The 20,510-nt window shown below is 32.3% G+C and overlaps 1 protein-coding gene across 2 annotated transcripts in view; it reads right to left on the reverse strand.

The window, feature by feature from the left end:
* LOC148603616 (26S proteasome regulatory subunit 8) overlaps window positions 1–20,412 on the reverse strand; it is a 31,059-nt gene extending 10,647 nt beyond the window's left edge. Inside the window, exons 1-12 of one of the 2 annotated variants that reach the window (XM_088552148.1) lie at window positions 20,315–20,412; window positions 16,213–16,284; window positions 15,580–15,649; window positions 14,815–14,912; window positions 14,315–14,440; window positions 12,159–12,320; window positions 11,409–11,572; window positions 10,167–10,243; window positions 9,113–9,189; window positions 8,281–8,379; window positions 6,631–6,741; window positions 5,783–5,869 (exon numbers count right to left, since the gene is read on the reverse strand). In XM_088552148.1, coding sequence (XP_088408274.1) covers window positions 5,783–5,869; window positions 6,631–6,741; window positions 8,281–8,379; window positions 9,113–9,189; window positions 10,167–10,243; window positions 11,409–11,572; window positions 12,159–12,320; window positions 14,315–14,440; window positions 14,815–14,912; window positions 15,580–15,649; window positions 16,213–16,284; window positions 20,315–20,323 — 1,152 coding nt within the window. In that variant the 5' untranslated portion in view covers window positions 20,324–20,412. Of the gene's footprint in view, window positions 1–5,782; window positions 5,870–6,630; window positions 6,742–8,280; window positions 8,380–9,112; window positions 9,190–10,166; window positions 10,244–11,408; window positions 11,573–12,158; window positions 12,321–14,314; window positions 14,441–14,814; window positions 14,913–15,579; window positions 15,650–16,212; window positions 16,285–20,299 lie in introns of both variants that reach the window. The other variant, XM_088552146.1, reaches the window with a different exon arrangement.
* Between the last annotated feature and the right edge of the window lie 98 nt (window positions 20,413–20,510).

Consider the following 20,510-nt stretch of genomic DNA (forward strand, 5'->3'; position numbering starts at 1 on the left):
ATATTATTGAGCTGAATAGTTGCCTGAAACATATTAACTAGTTATAAAAGAGGTATTGAGTGATACAAAAGGAATAAAAGAACAGCGTTCCAATGTTCCCTACATAGAAAAAAGTGCAGAAAATTTTAAATTTACTGAAATTTTCTAAGTGCAAGGGGCATAACTTCTGTAAAAATCATTCAACCATATCTATAGTCAAACTTAATCTCTAACTTCTAATAGTAAAACTACACACAAAAGATAAAATCAATAGGAAAAAGCATTACAAAAAAAGTGAGGAAAACTGTAAATTCACTGAAATTTTCGGTCCAAGGCCCATTACTTCCGTAAAAATCATTCAATCATAACCAAAGTCGCACTTAATCTGTAACCCTTCATAATAAGGCTACATACCAAAAACAAACTTGTTTGGTAGGAACATTACAAAAAATAGTGTGAAAAACATGCACAGACGGATGGACGCCCAGCATTTCCATGTCCCCTTGCAACAATTACACTTGGACTATAATTTTTTTTGTGTTCAGAAATAGGAAAGTTTCTGACTTAAACCAGTAACACAAGATATTTTGAACCTGAAGGATCAAAAACCTCAAAAATCATTAATCATTCTCAAATTATCATCTGGAAACCATCAAGGGATGGACATGCAACTTTTTGGAGGGTATCACATACATGTAATACCTCGCCACTTCCTGTGGAAGGGTATAAAATGTAGTCAGGGATGTCAATAGAAGTCATCAACCAGCAAAATTGGACGGCTACAAGCTCATCTTTGATGGCTACTCTATTTTCAAAAATGGGATAATGCTTGCAAAATTTTCATCAGTTTAACAGCTACTTTTTCTTTTTTTTCCTTCTACTTCCAACATTCCTGGAAAGTTCATGCCCACTATATATTATAAGGTTGATGGGCTTTTTTTAGTAAAAAGTTCCAAGAAATTTTGACCATGGAAGTCTAAATTGTACAGTTGCTTGTAGTAACCAAAATTTGGAAATAAGTTTTTAAGCTAATGCGAAAAATACAAATGTCTATGGGCTGAAAAGTTTGAAGCTAAAATCAATGACACATTTGCACGATAGAAATTTGAAGGCAGTTAAAAATATCTGAATTTCTGGATATTTCAAATGGCTTATGTAATAAAGTCTCCATACAGTGAGTATATTCAGTAAAATAAAGGTAATATGAACCCTAATTAATTAGATAAAAAAATGTCTGCATGGTTCTTTTAAAGAACTAATAGAACTTCAAATGAAGTGGTCGTCATTTATAGGATGTTTATTTGGATATGGGAAGTTTATATTTGATTTAAACCAGACTAGTATTAAGATTTTATGACTTGAACAAGATTGATTGCATCATAGCAATCTAAATAGAGTGTTTGGAGTGGTCTTTAATACTGCTATCTTTAATGGAGTAGGAAGGTGTACGTCAAGGGCAATTAATGCCTTCTCATCTGATATAAGTAAATAAGGAAACGTATACTCATTGATTATTATAAGATTAAAGAGCCACTAGCCTAAAGTCAATCATTTTTATTTTGTTTCATCCAAAAGTTCTGGTTTTACAACAAATTACATGTATGTTTGTAATGTATAATTTTGTTGTACATGGGTACTAAATTTCATATACCCCAAACCTGACATTTTATGATCAATGGGTGTTTCTAGAAAAGCAAAGGATGCTTACCCTACCAGGGCACCAGGTCCATGCTCCCAGTTTTTAGTGGAGTCTGAGTTACTCATTTACTTTTGTTGTTTTGTACATGTTACTTGGGATATTTTATATTATTTGTTATGTGTGTCTGTTTTCCATGTCTGGTCTTTATCCTTGGTATATACTCTATTGATTTCTGCTTGAATCTTGGTTCTCTTGAGCCCCGTGCAGATCCCGGTGTCAAAAGGATAGGCCTGCAGCAGTGCTAATCTTGTTGTAAAAGGTGACTAAATATTGCTCAGAACCCTAGCTGGGGGCTAGGGCGCTCTGCCCACACAACAACTGGGTTGTGTGCCCCAGGTGAGGGAATGGGGTACCCCTGGTGTGTTGCATGCTGGGGTTGTCAGGCTTTAATACAGAAAACCTGACCGCAAACCATAGTGGTGCACCGTGTTGGGAAAGATGCCACATTCTTCTCACCCTGCTGTGGTATTCAATAGGATTAGGAACCTTTGCGCTTCGCCACAGGAGGCTAAATTGCCATTCCCATTCCTCCCTTTTTCTAGTGGCGATCAAAATTTGTTGACCCTATTATATTTGTGTCCCATCCTTTTTTATATTTCATCATCATCATTATTCCATGTTCATTTTATTATCCTTTTCATGTTCATTGCCTGAATATAGCCGAAATATTGCTGCTTGGGCGTTAAACGCCAATAATCAATCATGGTTCTCTTGATTACTACTTCATGGATTTGTTTTTTTTTCAAGTACCTTATACTTGTGTGTTTAATATTGTTCTGGAGGTTTGTAATCCAGGTAATCTATTTATAGAAATCATCAGCTCTATTTTTGAATTTCAGACAACTAAATAAAGTGCACATCATTTCAACAACCTTTTCTATCTTATTTTATTCACTATTTGCTACAACTAATCAAAATTGTAAGGAGAATTTCATTGATCACTTAAATGTTAAAACTTAATAAATTTTCTTTTGCTGCAGACTTGGATTTTCAAACCACTTTTCTAAAATGAGTTTTTTTTCACGCAATATAAGATGAGTAGTTAAAACTATTTCTGTCTTAAACCTTAATAACTGTGTTCTCTCCAGGTCTGTAAAATACTGTGCAACAGTTTGAGGAGTTTATAAACTGTCCCATACCAACTAGCATAATGGTATCTGTTATTTATAGATTAATTGATTGATTACAGTTTAATTTTCTATGGCAGTTGGTTCATGCATTTCAGGACAAGAACAATTACCAATCAAATAAACCATGCCTTGTATACATCTGACTTGCTGAGCCAATCAAACAGACCCTGCTTTGTACAAATCTGACTTACTGAGCCAATCAAACAGACCCTGCTTTGTACTAGTCTGACATGCTGAGCCAATCAAACAGACCCTGCCTTGTACTAGTCTGACATGCTGAGCCAATCAAAAAGACCTTGCTTTGTCTGATACACAGAAGGTGTGATTTGGCCAGGGACAAAACCCTTGACCTCCTGCACTCCAGGCAAGCACCATAAATCACATATGCATTTAGTTTTATGATGATGCAAAACCATTTGCAAAGCAGGGGTCAAAATAAGCACTTCCATGTTGACTCACAGCAATCAAATTTCATGATTAGTAAGTCCAACTAAAACATAGCTTGTCTGTTGGGTCATCTAATTTTCAATGTTTTTCTTCTGTTCAACATATTACAAGGGCAAGGAGACATCACTCCAGGCTGGTTTAGGCAAAACTTGCCAGTTTGACCAGTTGGACAAATTTTCTGATTTCTACTTTTGCAAATGTAGAACTATGATAGACATCAATAACAGAAATATAACAGTAGGACAAACCAGTAACAAGATGTCGCAAGTGGGGTCTATCTAATAATACCCCAACATTCGCCTAACTCATAAATAGTAAAAATCTTAAGTTATAAGTTGGACATTTAACTGAAAGTAAATGTGCTGGACAACTGGAAAGGGGAGACACAGTAAAAGTCACCATACCAAAGCTGCATGTATACATAAAGCCAATTTGTCCCATTAAACTAAAAAAAAATAATTAAAATGCATAAATTGACAGACGGACAGACAACAAGGTGATTGTTGAATATGCCTTACTTACTTTTTGAGTTGAGGTGAAGATGAACCATTGCATCAGAAATTGGTGTGTATATTAATATTGTGGTTATAAAAATCTCTTTTTGAGTTTCTTTAATATGAGAAAGAGTAGAATTGCTACTAAGTTCAAAGGGACATAACTCCATAGGATGCTTACTTTGTATGTATTATTTTAGTTACTTTGTGTTCTTAGTTGTGTACGTCTTTTCCATGCCTGGTCTTTCTTCCTGGATTACATTCTTTTGATTACTGCTATAACCTTGGTTCCCTTGATTACTCTTCCAACAAAATTTTGTGGATAAAAATTTCCTGGTAAGGTCTCACTAACCACTTCCAGGTCAACGGGCCACCCCCTCCCCCCTATGTAGTACCAAAAACACACTGAAGCTAGACGTATGAATTGTAAGTGCATTACTTGTGTGTATTCTGGTTAAAAGAAGTCAAAATATAGCTGATAATGTGTATTTTAAAATCATATTTGTAATTTACTACAAAAGTGTATGAATATTGTTCACGTGTGAGTAATTTGCCTCCATGATGTCAGTTAGCAGAAAAGGTAAAAATGTGGATTTTCAGTATTATTTATTCAAGTAAATTTTGTGAAGAGTTTCTACAATCATTGTATCATTGGCATAATGATTTTGAAAGCCTTATTTTCCAAGCTTTGCAATGGAATGCAACTTTAAGATGTCTTTTGTCCTGGGAATTCACAGTGAGACTTTAAAAATTACTTTTTTAACATGTAAAGTAATGGAAACTTTAGAAGTGAGACCTAATATGAAAAACTACATTGTGTGTTCCTACTACATACCATATTATTGTGTGTGTAATACACATTTATGTATTGTATTCAGTGCAATTTTAAAGATCAAAAAGTGTGAAAAAAGTTTTTTTTTATTTAAATTGCAGTAAAATTTTGTAGGACAAAAGATAGATATTTAACACTTGATCGGTAAATATATTTAACTTGATGCAGTATTTCCTACATAAATGTATAGGAAAGAAATTTATATTCAGAATAAAACATTATGTAAAGATCAGAAGCTACATAAATTGGATAAAATTGACAAAGTATCTATGAAATGGCTTATAAAACAAAATCAAAAGTCCGGAAAACTGGACATTTCCAGTCTTGGTTCTAACTCAAATTTCACAATTTTTCATTTTAAAATATATTTTTAAGGAAGAAAATTGTAAGAAACGGTCAAAATGAGTTTCAAAATAATCATTTCCAGATTCAAAAGCATTTAATAAGGGGGGTTTACAAAAAAGGACTTTGTTACTTTTGGTTTTTAGTTGTTTCATTTTAATCTCTAACCGTGTTTTATAAGAAATAAATATTGTACAACATTTGTCTGAAATATGCTATTAAGACATCTGAACATGATTTGAAGAAATTATCATTTAAAATTCAATACTTGAAGTCGTATTTGATGATTAGATAAATTTTTATTCAGTAATATTTCCCTTCCAGTTTGTTTACTTACATTACTCAATGTCTTTTTTCTATTACAAAAATCTTTTATGTCCTGGCCAATTCTAATATTTTGGTGCATAATACACACCCCTATATATGGTACACAGAATCGTGAAATTCTGTTCATGAGGTTTGAAAGGAGTGAAAAATACAAATAGAGGACTGACTGACTGACAGACACACCAAAAACATTCTATCCGCCACAATATTGTTTCCTGGAGTATAATTATTTGAATTATAACATTAATAAGTGATTGGTGTCATACACATAATCACAAGATAAAATTATATTGTTCTTAGCAAACAGTTTTTGATAAAACATTAGTTGTAATTTTGTTTGCATTATATTATTCTCTAGAATTTAATTTGGTAAACAAAAAAGCTTGAAACAGTACCTATAATTATCATCTATCATACAATTCTACAACTTAAGGAAAAAAATCCACAGTATATATGCCATAGATATGGAATAGATAGAATGCCCTGTAGAAACAAAATTTTCTGTAAATAAAAACCACAGTATAAAACTTGCCTTAGCAACAGCTAATTCAAAATCTTCTTGTGTAACATGGACTCTTCTTTCTCTTAGGGCATACATTCCAGCTTCTGTACATACTCCCTGAAAAACATATCAAATATTATTTGAACCATTCATCTTGTACTAGAACTCAAAATAATTAATTCTGAATTCACAGTTTGCTAAATTCTAAGCTTATAAGATCTAAAAGTTAAAAAAAAATTAATCTAAAAGTAAATGGCCACCAGTGATACCACAGCATCAAAGATTAGGGAAACGGCTTAAATATATAGGACCATCAAAATGTAAGTTGTTTTGACCAAGCCTGATATCAAATTCAGCACTATGATCCATCTAAATGTACATAAAGCTGTGTCAAAATATCAAGTGGCAGTGACAAGTTGTTGTAGAGAAAATTGAACAGGAAAGTGTGGACAGACAAATGAACGAATATACAAAGGTAAAATGGAGAGAGGGAAGGAGTATCCAAACTAACTTTGCAAACTGATTTTCAACTTTTTTTCTATAATGCATATAAGAATGTAACGAGGGGGAAATGAACTTACAAATGTTAGATAAAGGAATCAGAAACAAAACTTAAGTAACTGTCAATTTAAAAACCAGGCAGTTCCTATGATTAGGATGGCACATGGTAAATTTTATCCCACAGATTCTTTTGTTCCAATATAATGTTTATATCATATATATGTCCAACAGTAAAAATATTTTTTTGAATCGACAATGGATGGTTCAGAAAATGATTTTACAATTTCCTAAGAAAGCAACCAAATTTTGCACAAAATGAAAGAATTATCTCATTTTTTCAATGAATTTCAGACTAATACTATGACATTTGACATTACCTTGACCTCTGCCCCTGAAGCTCCTGGCATCATCTCTGCGATTTTTCTGAGATTGATTCCTCTAGTCAAGTTCATTTTTCTTGAGTGGATTTTCAAAATGTCAGCTCTGGCCTATAAATCATGAAAGTAGGAACAGTAAATACTAAAAGCCAGCTCATCAGACAAGAAACAAAAGATAATGTCAAGTTATGTCATTTCAACACTTCAATTACATATATTACATAAAACTGAAAACAGACAATGAATACAAGTCAGATTAAAAACCATGCAGGTTCTGCAATTTATGTAGAATTTTATTACGTAATATTAGGGTGCTTTGTTAAAGTAATACAACTGAAACAGAAACAGTTCCTTTTTTCAAATAACCATTTATTTAAATTAAGAAATTACAATTAAATGTACTGCCTATCAAACTAAATGCTGCTGCCATATGAATATTTAATTTAATGGCTTATTTCAGAAGTTCTTCATAGTTTATAATATTAATAGTGCATATGGCACAGATGAATTTCACTTGTACAGTGAAAATTATATTCAAACCAAAATAACAAAAAAAGTAAAGAGTTTTAATGAAAGGAAATAGTCCATATTAGAAATTGTCTCCCCTGCTTCAAATAGACTGTAGGACAAGTAGTGTACATCTAAACATTATAACATTTAGAAAAAAACATTTGCAAAATGGTAAATCATATCAGCAAGAATTCTGTTTATATGAGAATCTAATACTAAGTCCAGCATTTAAATGTTTATTTAAAACAAATACTGTGCCTAGTTCTTAAAAAAATTGTTTAGAAACCATTCCATGCAGTTAAGTTTTACAGACCAAATTGACTTTAAGAGGATTTTTATAACCGACCCAGATATTTAAATTAGAGTCCAACAATTCAATATACAGAATTTCTTTTATTACTTCTGTCCGTAAATTAGATTTTTTCAATGTCTGACATTTCAGGGAAACTAAATTACATGAAATAGGTGATTATTTTATCCAATACAGGATATTACCATACTTCTAAATAGACAAAAAACTAGACTGTTACATAACATGCTGATTTGATATTTCATATGAAATACTTTCATAAAATATTGATCATATATATATAATATTAGCGTTCCATTAACAAAGAGAAGTAACTCAAAAAGACTTTCTTCAATACAATGAATATACAATTGTAATTTATTACATGCATTAATATCAATATGAAGAGAACTGACCAGAAAACATATTAAAACATGCAGTGTGCTTGGATGTAGAAAAAAACTATATTTCTATTGTAAACATTCAAATATGTAAGGATTTAAAACCAGACATAAACTTCACTTAAAATGTTCCAATTTTCTGAGTTGATAATACTTCTACTTAAGCTCTCATAACTACTTTCTTAACATTATCACAAAAAGTATAATGCCTGCATATACTCATAAATAAAATATATCATTTTTAAAATTCATAGCAATGTCTGAATTTCAATGTTTTAGTTAACAGAAACTTGGGTTAGAAATACTATGAAAGGTAGAAAAATGAAATACAAGCATATAAAAACTTAAATCAAGAAGTATCATTTTTGATCCTTTTAATGAGACAACCAAGTTAAAACTGTCTAACAAATTGGTAAAAATTGTTCTTAAGACTATATCTAAATGACTTACATCCTCATTTGGTGGAGGGAATTCAATTTTTCTGTCTATTCTACCAGGTCTTAACAATGCAGAGTCTAAAATATCTATTCTGTTAGTTGCCATAATAACCTAAAATTAAAATAGCTAAAAATATAATAGATTAGCTTGTGTGTTTCATTATTTATGCAACAAATAGTAGATTTTGCTCTGTAAAACAGCTTTAACAGATCCTAGAAGTAAACAATAAAACAAAATCAGTCTTCTGATATCAATATGTCGAACAGCAGAATTTCCAGTATATAGAACTTGCCCTGTTCACCTTATTGCATAACACACAAGAAATATCAGTGTCCTGTACAGTATTTTCCTAGAACAGTTTTTGAAAGGGTCGAAGAACTAACTACAATATGAATTTCTATTAATAAAAGCAGTTCTGACACATCTCTTTTATTACCCTAGACTTGACTTTTTATGAGCAACTCAGGGGGTATTTCTAGAAAAGCAGAGGACCCTTACCCTAGAGTCCATATTACCAGTTTTAATGAAGTCTGAGTTGCTTATTTACTTTTGTTACTTTGAATGTATTATTTTAGTTGCTTTATGTTCTTTGTTGTGTGTGTCTGTTTTCCATGTCTTGTCTTTGTCTCTGGATTACATTCTTTTGATTTCCGCTAGAATCTTGGTTCCCATGATTATTCTATTAAAGTAATGAGTGTGAATCTGATTGATTTTACTAAATTGTTTGCAAAAAATTGACAGCTTATATGATTTCAAACTCCTGTGAGAAGTTCAAACATATGAAGATATCACCAGACTGGTTGTGTCTTACTTGATCTTCCCATTTCTTGCTTATATAACTTACCTTAATGTTTTGTTTAGGTTCAAATCCATCTAACTGGTTCAATAATTCTAACATAGTTCTTTGTACTTCACTATCACCTACAAAGAACAATACACATTCCTGGTATAGTCAATATCTAATTCAAGTTGCTGACTAAATTTCTTCACCAGCATGTCTAACTAGAATAAGCTTGCAAGTCTTAACCTAAATTTATCCTGTCATGAAATAGTACAATTTTTTTATTGCTCAGGAAAAAATCTTTCTTGTCAGAGTAAGAAAAGTTAGAATCATGTAATTCTTAAAACAAGATTATTTCATAACATTTTTGCAATAACATAGGGAAAAATTAGAGAAGGTCCAAGCTTAATTATCTATCTAACCAAAACTGATTCCAGAATTTTACCTTTCACAATTGACTTTAAATTTCATTGGATTCATCTTTGCTTTAAAAACAGATTTTCTAAAGGACCTTTTATTCTTGATTGATTGATTTATACATTGGTGTTTAATGCCCAAGCAGCAATATTTCAGCTTCATCTTGGTAGTGAACATGAAATGATGATGAAATGAAAAATGGAATGGGACACAAGAATAATAGGGTTGACTTGTTTCTACAGCCACTGAAAATAGGGAGAGGTAGGAAGGGTCGGGCAATTTAGCCTTCTGTAGCATGGTTGAGGCTACTTCTCCTGTCCTGTCCTAGGCCAGGGATCTGAGCGCTTTTAAGTCGTCTTTTATGACAAGCTTAGCACTGCTGCAGGCTTATTCTTTTGACATCCGGACCTGCACAGGGCTTTTTCTCTTGAAAACTAATTTGTACCTCAAACAAAACTATCAACAGAGCCTAGTTTCATGAAGTCTTTAAGTTAAAATTTTCTCCCAATTACTACTGCAACTCAAAAATTCATATGGTCTGAGGAAAAAAAAGGAAATTCTCAAATTGTGAATGAAATTGGATGGACCTGTACCCTGCTCTAAATGATATAATATGCAAAAACATAAACATCAAAACTTTATATTTTTCAATACTTAGTTGTTTGATTGTAATGAAGAGTTTGAACTGATATAAACTTACCACCAGAACCACTTTCAAGACGTGATGAACCAATGGAATCTATCTCATCCATGAAAATAATTGATGGAGCATGCTCCCTAAAAAAAATAAAAAATGTAAATCTATTTTCTCACTGAAGAGACAAAAAAATTCCTAATTTATATGTGCAATATTTCCCTTATATCTCATCCATGGGTTGAGACAGAACATGTGCCTTTCTCCTGAAAATGGCAAAATCGTAAATAAAAGGTTTGTGAAAGTTCAAACGTTACAAATATGTGTTTGAAAATTCATTAAAAATTATTAATTTCAAAAAGAATAACTATTAATAGATTATTTCAAGCAGTTTGTTTATTCTGTGACTATTTGTAATGACCTATATTTTACACCGGGTTGTGATGTATCACTGGCCCTATTGGTCATGTCATTATCAGCTGTTAAATGCAGAGGACGCTTATCCTACCGCTGCACCTGGTCCATGCTCCCAGTTTTTAGTGGAGTCCGAGTTGCTCATTTACTTTTGTTACTTTGTATGTATGATTTTAGTTACTTTATGTTCTTTGTTGTGTATGTCTGTTTTCCATGTCTGGTCTTTGTCCCTGGATTACATTCTTTTGATTACCGCTATAACCTTGGTTCCCTTGATTACTCTTTAACTCAAAACAATAAATAGGAAAACAAACTCAATGTACAAAAAAGAATCAAACACCTGTTTCTCTCATGCAAGACAGAGAAATCTCAGACAGCCCTTTGTAAGATACAATAGTTCTTGGCATTGCCTCATTATAGAATGAATGAATCTTACTGTCTGTTGTCTTGAGATTTCCCTATCTTGCACTCACACAGGTGTTAGATTCTTAATGTCTTAATTACAAATAAAATAACTACTTCAGTACAGATAAAAACTTAACAAGGTAAAAAAAAAAACAAAACGAAAAAATTTACAGTCCAAAAACTGCATAGATCTTATAACCTTTACAATAAACCAAACTTTTAAGTTGTCCAATAAAGGGTCACAGAGTTTTATCATCATAGAAAAAAGAGTTGTGAAATCTTCAAAAGAGCAAAATTAAGGTTACAACAATTAATGCTAGACCATGCTGTACACTTGACACATGTACAACCCATCAATCTGAAGCAGTATACAAGGTGATACATGTCTAATCACCCCAATGAAGGGTTGCTGAGAGTTATACAACAAATTTATAATTAAGGATAGACATGTTATTTTTATATTACAGTAATCCCCTGATTTATTCCTACCTAGCCATCACAAAAAGTTCTCTGACCATTCTGGATCCTTCACCAATGAACTTTTGGACCAGTTCTGAACCTGAGACCCTTATAAAGGTACATTCTGTATGATGGGCCACAGCCCTGGCTAACAGTGTCTTCCCAGTTCCAGGTGGACCATATAGCAACACACCCTAAAGTACAAAAAACAGAGACATTAAACAACAGAGAATAATAGTAGTGTTTTCTACTCTATTGATGCTTCTGAAGTTATGGAGTTAACAATTAAACTGTTGTATATTTCAAACCTTCTTTACAAACCTTGAGCAGAAAATAGCAATAGAAGGTCATTAACAGATTAACAAGCTCAACTAATAACTAAGGAGATATTAGTAACTAGATTGTGTTTAAACAATAAGAACTTGCCAGAGGCAAAATAATTTAGCTTTAAGATATGTGTTGCAGGTAACACAGGTTCTTACCAACATCATATCTAGATATTCAAAAACAATGCAATTATTTCCATTCTAATGTAATATATGGATGAAAGGAACAATTAAAAATCTTAAAAATATGGTTTGTGTATTGGTGAAAAATTTAACAAGGTCAAGCATGGTATAGACTCCTAGTTATCAAATCAAATCAATTTTGAAGTTACAATAAATGTAGCATTTGAAAGCTTGATAAATCAATGGACAAAACAGAGAAGGAGGGGATTCAAAAAGCAAACTTATTCATACCACATCTTTATCTTTTAAAATTCTGGAATAAGTTTTCTACCTTAGGTTGTGCGATTCCTAATGCCTCGAACAGTTCTGGATGTTTAACAGGTAATTCAATGACTTCTTTGATCTCTTTAATTTGTTTATCAAGACCTCCGACCATCTCATATGTAGAGTCTGGAACCTTCTCTACCATCATCAAACTTACTAATGGATCAACCTAAAACAGGAAAATCTTAATAAAAGACTGTGCATTTTATATGGTAGTAACCAACTGAAATCATGACTACTTTTATAGTTAACTTGCAAGACACTTAAACAAGAGGCTCCCAGGAGCCTGAATCGCTCACCTTCTTGAATTTTGCCTTTCAAAGGCAATAAATTAAACAAGAAGTTGTCCAACAATTTTGACTAAAGACTATCACAAGATCTTTTCAACAATTGAAAGTTTCTTTTAATCTATCATAGTTTTCAAGATATTGACTGAAAACTATAAAAAAAAAATCATTTTTCCCCTTTCAAGGGCAATAACTCTTACAAGGAGTCTGAAGACTTTTGTAGTCCTAATAATATGGATCATTTCAGCTATTGAAAGAACTTGGATAAACCTAACGGTTTAGGAGATATACATGAAAAAAAAACTACTCTCTGACCCATATGTTCTATTTTTAGTAATGGCAGCCATGTTTTTTGACAAATCAAAAATCCCCACATAAGTTCTATGCAGTATACCCCAAGAAACATTCATACCAAGTTTGGTCAAGTAGCATCAGAGGAGAAGATTTTTGAAAGAAATAACATTAAAAATAGCAAAAATTGTTGAAAAAGGGCAATAACTCCAACATGGCTTCACAAAATTTAACCAGAGATAGATATCATCATGCTGAACACTTAACCTAATCAGAATTCAGCTAAAACTAACAGTTTATAAGATATAAGCGAAAAACTGCTGTCTGATTCCTATGTTCTATTTTTAGTAACAGTGGCCATGTTTTTTGACAAATCAAAAATCCCCACATCAGTTCTCTGCAAGATACACCAAGGAACATTCATATCAAGTTTGGTTCTAATTAGTCAAGCAGTTTCAGAGGAGAAGAGTTTTGTATAATTGATGATGACGACCACTGCCAAGTGATGGCAAATAGCTCACATGGCCTTTAGCAAGGTGAGCTAAAAATTTCCATTATTCTGTTTACATTGTACATTACAGTTACCATGTCACTATTTATTTTTTCAGCCTCATGGAAGAAGACTTTAGACTTGATTTCATGAGACCAAAATCGGTAATATATACAGTAAAAGAAGAAAGAGTTTGAGTTGGAATAAGGGGAAGTAATTGAGCTATGTGACCTAAACTTAAAATCTATAAAAAATGAAAGTTTACATTGTCATGTGTCTTTATGATTTATAGTCAATTTGCAAAAATATATTACCAGGGCCTAATCTAGAGGGAGAAATTAAAAAAAAATATATTGTTTGTGATTACTTCTCCCATTTGTTTTTGACAGTGAGATGTTTTTATAATAGATTGCAAGTACATGAACATAGACAAAGATGTCAATATTGTTATTTTTCAAACAAAATTTACAAAAATTTCTCCTTGTCATTAGATTAAGCCTTGCATGAAATGTATTACATTTCCGTCATTATGAAACATTGTCCGACTTTTGGAACATTTTTGACTGCTAATGAAGGAGAAAAAGGTCAAATTTGGGTTTCTGTCCGACAAGTCGGAAAAAATATTTCATAAAAAACTGACAAGTACTGATGGACAACACTTCTATCTCGTTTTGAGTGTTTCAGATGAAACTAATAACTATCTCATATTTCAATTTTATTAGGAAAAAAATTATATTCTATTGAATTGGGCTTTTTTTTTTTATAAATAATTCACACTTGAAAATTTCATTGTCCAAATTGACAAAAAGTATTAAGAACAGGCACTTACTGAACTGGCGAATATTCCAAAAATAAATGTATTTTGTGATTGGAAAACAATTTACAAGATTCATTTTTTATATCATGGGCTGTGTTGTAAAATAGAAAGTATTTTTCACCTCTTCCCACTGAAGAAAAATAAAAAAAAAGAAAACTTCTACTTTAGCCCTGAATGGCAACAACTTTGTCTTACAACACTTCTGTCTGTAGATGAATGTTGATTGTTGTCTGTGTGTCCTATAATCTGACACTAAACTTTTCACCCTCAAAACTGACCTTATTTGGTAAGATTTTATGGAGTGTGTAGCTGTCATTCCTAAGTGCTACTCTACAATTTGGTGTGACGTCATTGATGTCTATATTTTTATCTAAATCAACAACAAACTTTCCTTCAGGATGAACCTGAAAACAGACAATAAAATCATAATCACTTTAAAAGGTGACATCACTTACCCAAATATACATGCAGGCCCTGTAAACCATAAACGCTTAGAAAACATTTTCCTTTCAAGAAAGATTGTTCAAGTAAAGACTATTATCATCTAATTCAGAAAGAAATTTTGAGCATAGAGCCCATGATCTATGTAAAGGGTGACAGTGACTTTTGACAAATTTCAGGGCAGTTTTCTGCAAAACAGTTCTAGCTTCAGGCAATGATAAAAATATTTTTATGTACAAATATAGATCTTTTACTACAAACTGATTTTGTTCTTCAATAAGGTTAGCGAATTGAAACTGTAAAAATGATTTTAAACCATGTCAACACAATACAGTACCTTAACCAAGACCTTCTTTTTGTCCATGGCTTTAACTACCTCACCCACATAAGATCCCTGCTCTTGTAACAGCTGTAATTCTTCTCTCAACATACGCACTACAATTTAAAGAATGAATTTGGGAGTTAATGCAAAATTCAATTGTTTCGCCTCTTTATATTTTCAATGTAGAAAACATATCAATGTTCATAATTATAAAATTTGTATTTTCTTTTAAATGTTCAAGATGCAGGTTTTAGTGTTTTTTCACTGTTTCTTCTTTCTGCTAAAAGCCTTTCATGGTACTAATAAATAATATCATGTACTAAAGGTTGGGTGAAGATACTGGTCAGTCCAACTTTACAAATGTACAAATTCAAACAAGACATTTAAATTCAATAAACAAAAAATATTAATACCCTTTATAGCAAAAGTATTATTCAAAATGTGAATGACTGGATTTAGTGCTGGATTTGTTCAAGGTGTCATAGTTTTCCTTTCCTCTTTCGTCTACCCCGTACTTGACTCAGTGAATGTGTCTAGAAAAGCAACGACACTTACTCTACTGTTGCATCTGGTCCATGCTCTCAGTTTTTAGTGGAGTCCGTGTAGCTCATTTACTTCCATTACAATGTATGTAAGATTTTAGTTACTTTATGTTCATTGTTGTGTCAACTTGTGTATGCCTGTTTTCCATGTCTGGTCTTCATCCCAGGTTACATTATTTTGATTTCCGCTAAAATCTTGTTTTTTTTTAATTACTCCTTAATACAAACAGACATTTACCTTTTGCGTTCAATTCATTTCTCTGAGCTTCCAATCTCCTCAAATTCTGTGTCTTTTCTGTGTTGACCAACTAGTAATATTAAAAGACGATAATGTCATAGTTGATATAAAATAAATTATCATAGTGAATCAAAAAAGTGTCTGATTCGGGCTAATTGTTGAGAATTTTGAAGGAAAGGACTAATTTTATCCTGATTTTTAACAAATACACAATGTAAGATATTGCTATTTCTTGAAATAAAAAACCTATTAATGCTTACACTTACATAAAGTACCAGTAAATAAGACATTTGTTTATGTTATCTAACCTTTGATACATGGAGGACTTACATTTAACATAAACCAACTATAATTTGATATCATACATGTGCATTTGTATATATAATAAACTGACATTTATATAATTGTAAATGCAGACATATATCAAATGCATGATATTGTACTAAAGTTGTTCTATTTTCAGGAAAGACAGTGATTATCATTAGTGAACAAATTTTCATAAATATATTATAATATCAACACCATCAGTGTGTTTATAACAGAAACTTTGTGGGAAGACTCATCATCAACTTTGGCAGGGAGATTTTAGATATATATTTGTACTGCTACTAACAGCAATTCTTTAGTACTTACTTGTAGTTCTTCAATTTTACTGATATAATACTGTTTGATACCCTCATGGTGAACATCATCCACTTCCATTTTCTGAAAGAAAAATGTATCTGCATGTACAAGTCATCACAAGAAAACCAAGAGTCGACATGAATGGAAGACTTAAGATAAAGAAAATGACAACTACCATGATAAAAAAGTGAAATACCATTTACACCATATTTTTTGGGAGTAATTGGGACATATACATGTACATTTAAATATTACCATGTACATTTATATTTCTACATTTCTATGACAAATTATTCACCTCTGTACTACATGTATGTGTGAAAAAACCTAGCCAGTACAGCTTTTAATCTTGTATTTTGCACCGAAAAAAGTTGAATTTGAAGGATAGAAGTTTGAAAATGGTAAACTGAAAATCAAGAAGCTGATTTATAATGGTTCCAAAAAATTTATGAAAGATCATGACAAAAAAGGAGTTTCATGCACATGAATTTACTCCAACTCCAACAATATCATGACATCACAATAAACCATATATGAAAAGTCAGATGAAGATTTGATTGATCAACAAGCAGCTCTGAAACTATATAAATTTATGTTTCTTTAGAAGCATACCCACTCTTCACTTTGACTTACTCCCAAACAGTTAAAGTGGGGAAACGGTCTTGTGGGGTCTGGGAGTAGGCCAGAGCATCAACAGAGCAGCCCTGTCGCTAGTAGGACATACTTTGACAGAGTTCTTCAGTCAGGTATCCCGAAGGCTGGGCTCCCCTACCTTCAACTACTAACAGACATCTACATGTGCTAACACAATCCCTGCAAGGGGTGATTGTGGGAGATTCGCAAGGATAGTTAAGACGATAAAAATCACCAATCGGGCCGAGAAACATTTCATATTCTATTGTTTCTACATGTCAGTACTCTCATTTTTGGTTTTACATCACACTTTTATTTGATTGGTCAATTGATAAAATTTAAGTTGTCTGGAAGCCATTCAGAACTACCAACTCATCTCCTAAGATAGAAAGATCATTATTTTACATTTTTAAAATTTATTTTTATTTCATCAAATCATTCTTTATGCTAATGGTTAGAAAAACCATCAATGTCCAGTTTGCATGTAAAATCATCACTATTGTATGCAAAGGTGAAGCTGTTTTAGGGAAAATGGTTAGGATTACTGTAATGACTTTGTGTACATACATGTACATGTATATGTGTGTACATATGCTTGCTTAAGCAGGACTCAAGCTACTTGAGAAAAACTGGGAGAAAAGAATTCTCTTTCAGAAAGACACTACGGAGAAATGCGGATGAACAGAGAGAAGTGAATGCATACGCATATCATTTACTAATGCTTTTTAAAATCATGTGTTATTTGTTGCTTACATGCACACAATATAAGCAAGCATTTTCATATATTCATTTTCTTTCATTAAGATAAATCTTACTTTATCTTTAAGCTACATATGTACATGTACGTACATGTACATGTAAGTAAACATTTTGGACAAAATGAAATCAGCCTGCTGACTGAATGACTGTCTGTATCATATATTCTTGAAATTGAATTTCCAATCTATCCTTCTACCCCTTACCAAATTTATTACAGCAAAATTAATATATGATTGAGCAAAGCAAAGTTTCTTGCATTGCACTGTCCTAATGATTTTGTCCTTTTCAGCAGCACTGGAATAGAAAATTTTAGACAGTGACATTCTGTTGCAATTTTCATTTTGTTCTGTTTTTTGTTTCCTGATCCCACTTAATTCATAATGATTTCTTGTTCAAAATATCCAGTCTGTTGATATAAGTTGACCAAGAGTATCAATAATCATGTTAAAAATTTATTACTGACAAATCAAGACTGAAACTTTATTGACATGTATTGTAGCTGTTGAAAGAAACTTGTCTCAAGCTTAAGAAGTGTTCCATCTAAATGGAGAATTAACTGTTCTGTAATGAAACATGAAGATCAAAAGAAACGCTTTGGGGTTTCTACCGAATTATCAATTGAAATAAATTTAGCTTAAGTCCAAAGAACCAGCACTACAAATTTGCATGAATTATCGTAAGCTGAAGTGAAGGATGTTCATTCCATATCCTGTCCTAAACGTTTGAAACAAAAAGCTGAGTAAAATACTTGCTTTTAACTGATAATTCGATAAGATTTCGAAAAATTTTACAATTTATTTTCTCAAACGGGTGCCATTTTTGTTTGAATTGTTGTTGGAAGAGACTCTGGTTAAATACAGCTAAAAGACGAAATACAGTCCTAATCATGGGCGATGTCTGAAAATGAGAAGGACTTCACTTCGCTTTGGTGTCGTCTCATGACAAAGTGAGCGATTTCAGGGCAACTATTTTGCCTGAATCGCCCAGTAGGGCGAGCCCTGCTTAAGTATTTGCAATCAAATTCAAATTTGTGTATATTCTTCTTCCACTATGAAAAAGAAAAATTATTTTTTACGGCATGTAGGGTACTGCAAAAATTTACATGTAATTCAGTGAAAGTTACTGGTTATATGGTACTTCTCTTCTAGATCCTCATTGAAAAAGGAAAGTTCACTGGTCAGAATGGCCCTGTGGTTTTATGAAATCATTACTCAAGTAAGCTTACAGATGAACAGAGGGGGAAAGTTCAGAGCATTAAGACATGCATTTATCTGGGTCACAAAATTACAAATAGAAAGGGATTAAATAAATTGTGGTAAAATCACTTGGAGGGAATAAAAATACAGTGTAAGTGTTTTACAAGCAAAGTTCTAAAAATTTTGTCTGATTTTTGACATAAAGTAATTCTGCTGCTTTAATGTATTTTCAAACATACCTAAATTAGTGGAAATATTTCATCAAGCAATGTACATTCCTGCTTTTTTAATGAGATTGACTTCACATGCTGATAGAAAACACATGCAAAGGCCGTACTAACATACATTTTCACATCATGAAGTCAGTGTTTATGAAGATTTTCTAAGCCTTGCCGGACATTTGATCCAGTTGATGAAGAGACTTAACTGAATCAAAGAACATTATTGCCAGACATATTATTGTGTTTCACCCAAATGTTTTCTGGACAGTTGATCCAGTTAATCAACAACTACTATTGGCATCAGACTGAACCCAATTTTACCAGTGTCACACAGACCTTTGGAATGACTGTGATGCTAGTCCAAATAATTAAGCCATCTTCGAAGGTTAATTTTTATTTTGCTTGGCAGCAACCTTAACGTCAGATATTGAAGAAAAAGCCTCAGAGAACGTCGTGATTATCTAAGCTAGCATGTACTCCTACAACATAAGAGGTTGGAATTCCGTTCCTCCATACCCCAACCTCTTACTTCCGAGTGCCATGTTCATACCACTTGATCTGCCGTTCTTAGAAATCAGCAGAATTATTGAAAAATATTTACCACTTAAAACATTTTATACAGTTTCTTTATCATAACATGGGATAAGATGAATAAACTGAAGAAAAAACAAATGACCTATCTGACAAAAAAATCCAGCAATCCTGGAGATCCTTTGTAAAACCAGTTCAAATGAACTTCAAATTTGGTCTTTAGCTTTTTGAATGTGTAATTCAAGTTCATAAAATTACTGACTTTAAAATTTGCGAAACAAACATATTATATTAATATATTGTATTTCGTAAAATTAGTGATCTACTTCAAAATGGCTGGTCATTTTGATAACTGTCTTCATTACAAATGATTTCTAAGTATTTAACCAAAAAAATAGGGTTTTCATCGCTTGATTTACGGTAGGTTAAACTTCTTTTATAAAAATAAAAGACTTTAAATATCTTAAAACACCTGTTTAGCTAATTCACATTTGCAGTGGCTTTCAATATGCCAGATGCTAGAGGTTAGGATGGCACCAAGTCAGAAAATAGCTTGCCAGACAACCTCTAGCACTGCTGGAGTAAGCTAGCACGATGCCATTTACAAAATCATTGTCCGATAATATTTGTTTGGCCTTTTGGGGTTGATCGATGATCATACTCAAAATTAAACAGTTTAAATAGAGAAACAGTGATGAATATTTTCACTGATATATGAATTGAGCAAAACATCATATTCATTCAAGAAATTCATACATCCTTTGGTTTTACCTGATCCATTTTTCAGTTTCGCTGAGTAGGTATCAATCAGCGTTACTACAGCGCTTGAAATCGCACCGTAGATTTTGCTAAATTAATGAAAAGTAATTTTCGATCGAGTGCCATATATTTTACATTACATACGCTACATGTACCAGTATCAACATAAAAATCCCGGGCTAAAAAACAAAGGTTAGGAAATACATGT

This window comes from Perna viridis, chromosome 11 (genome assembly GCF_037379345.1).
Source record: "Perna viridis isolate PV_CMFRI_1.1 ecotype Kerala chromosome 11, ASM3737934v1, whole genome shotgun sequence".
NCBI lineage: Eukaryota > Metazoa > Mollusca > Bivalvia > Mytilida > Mytilidae > Perna > Perna viridis.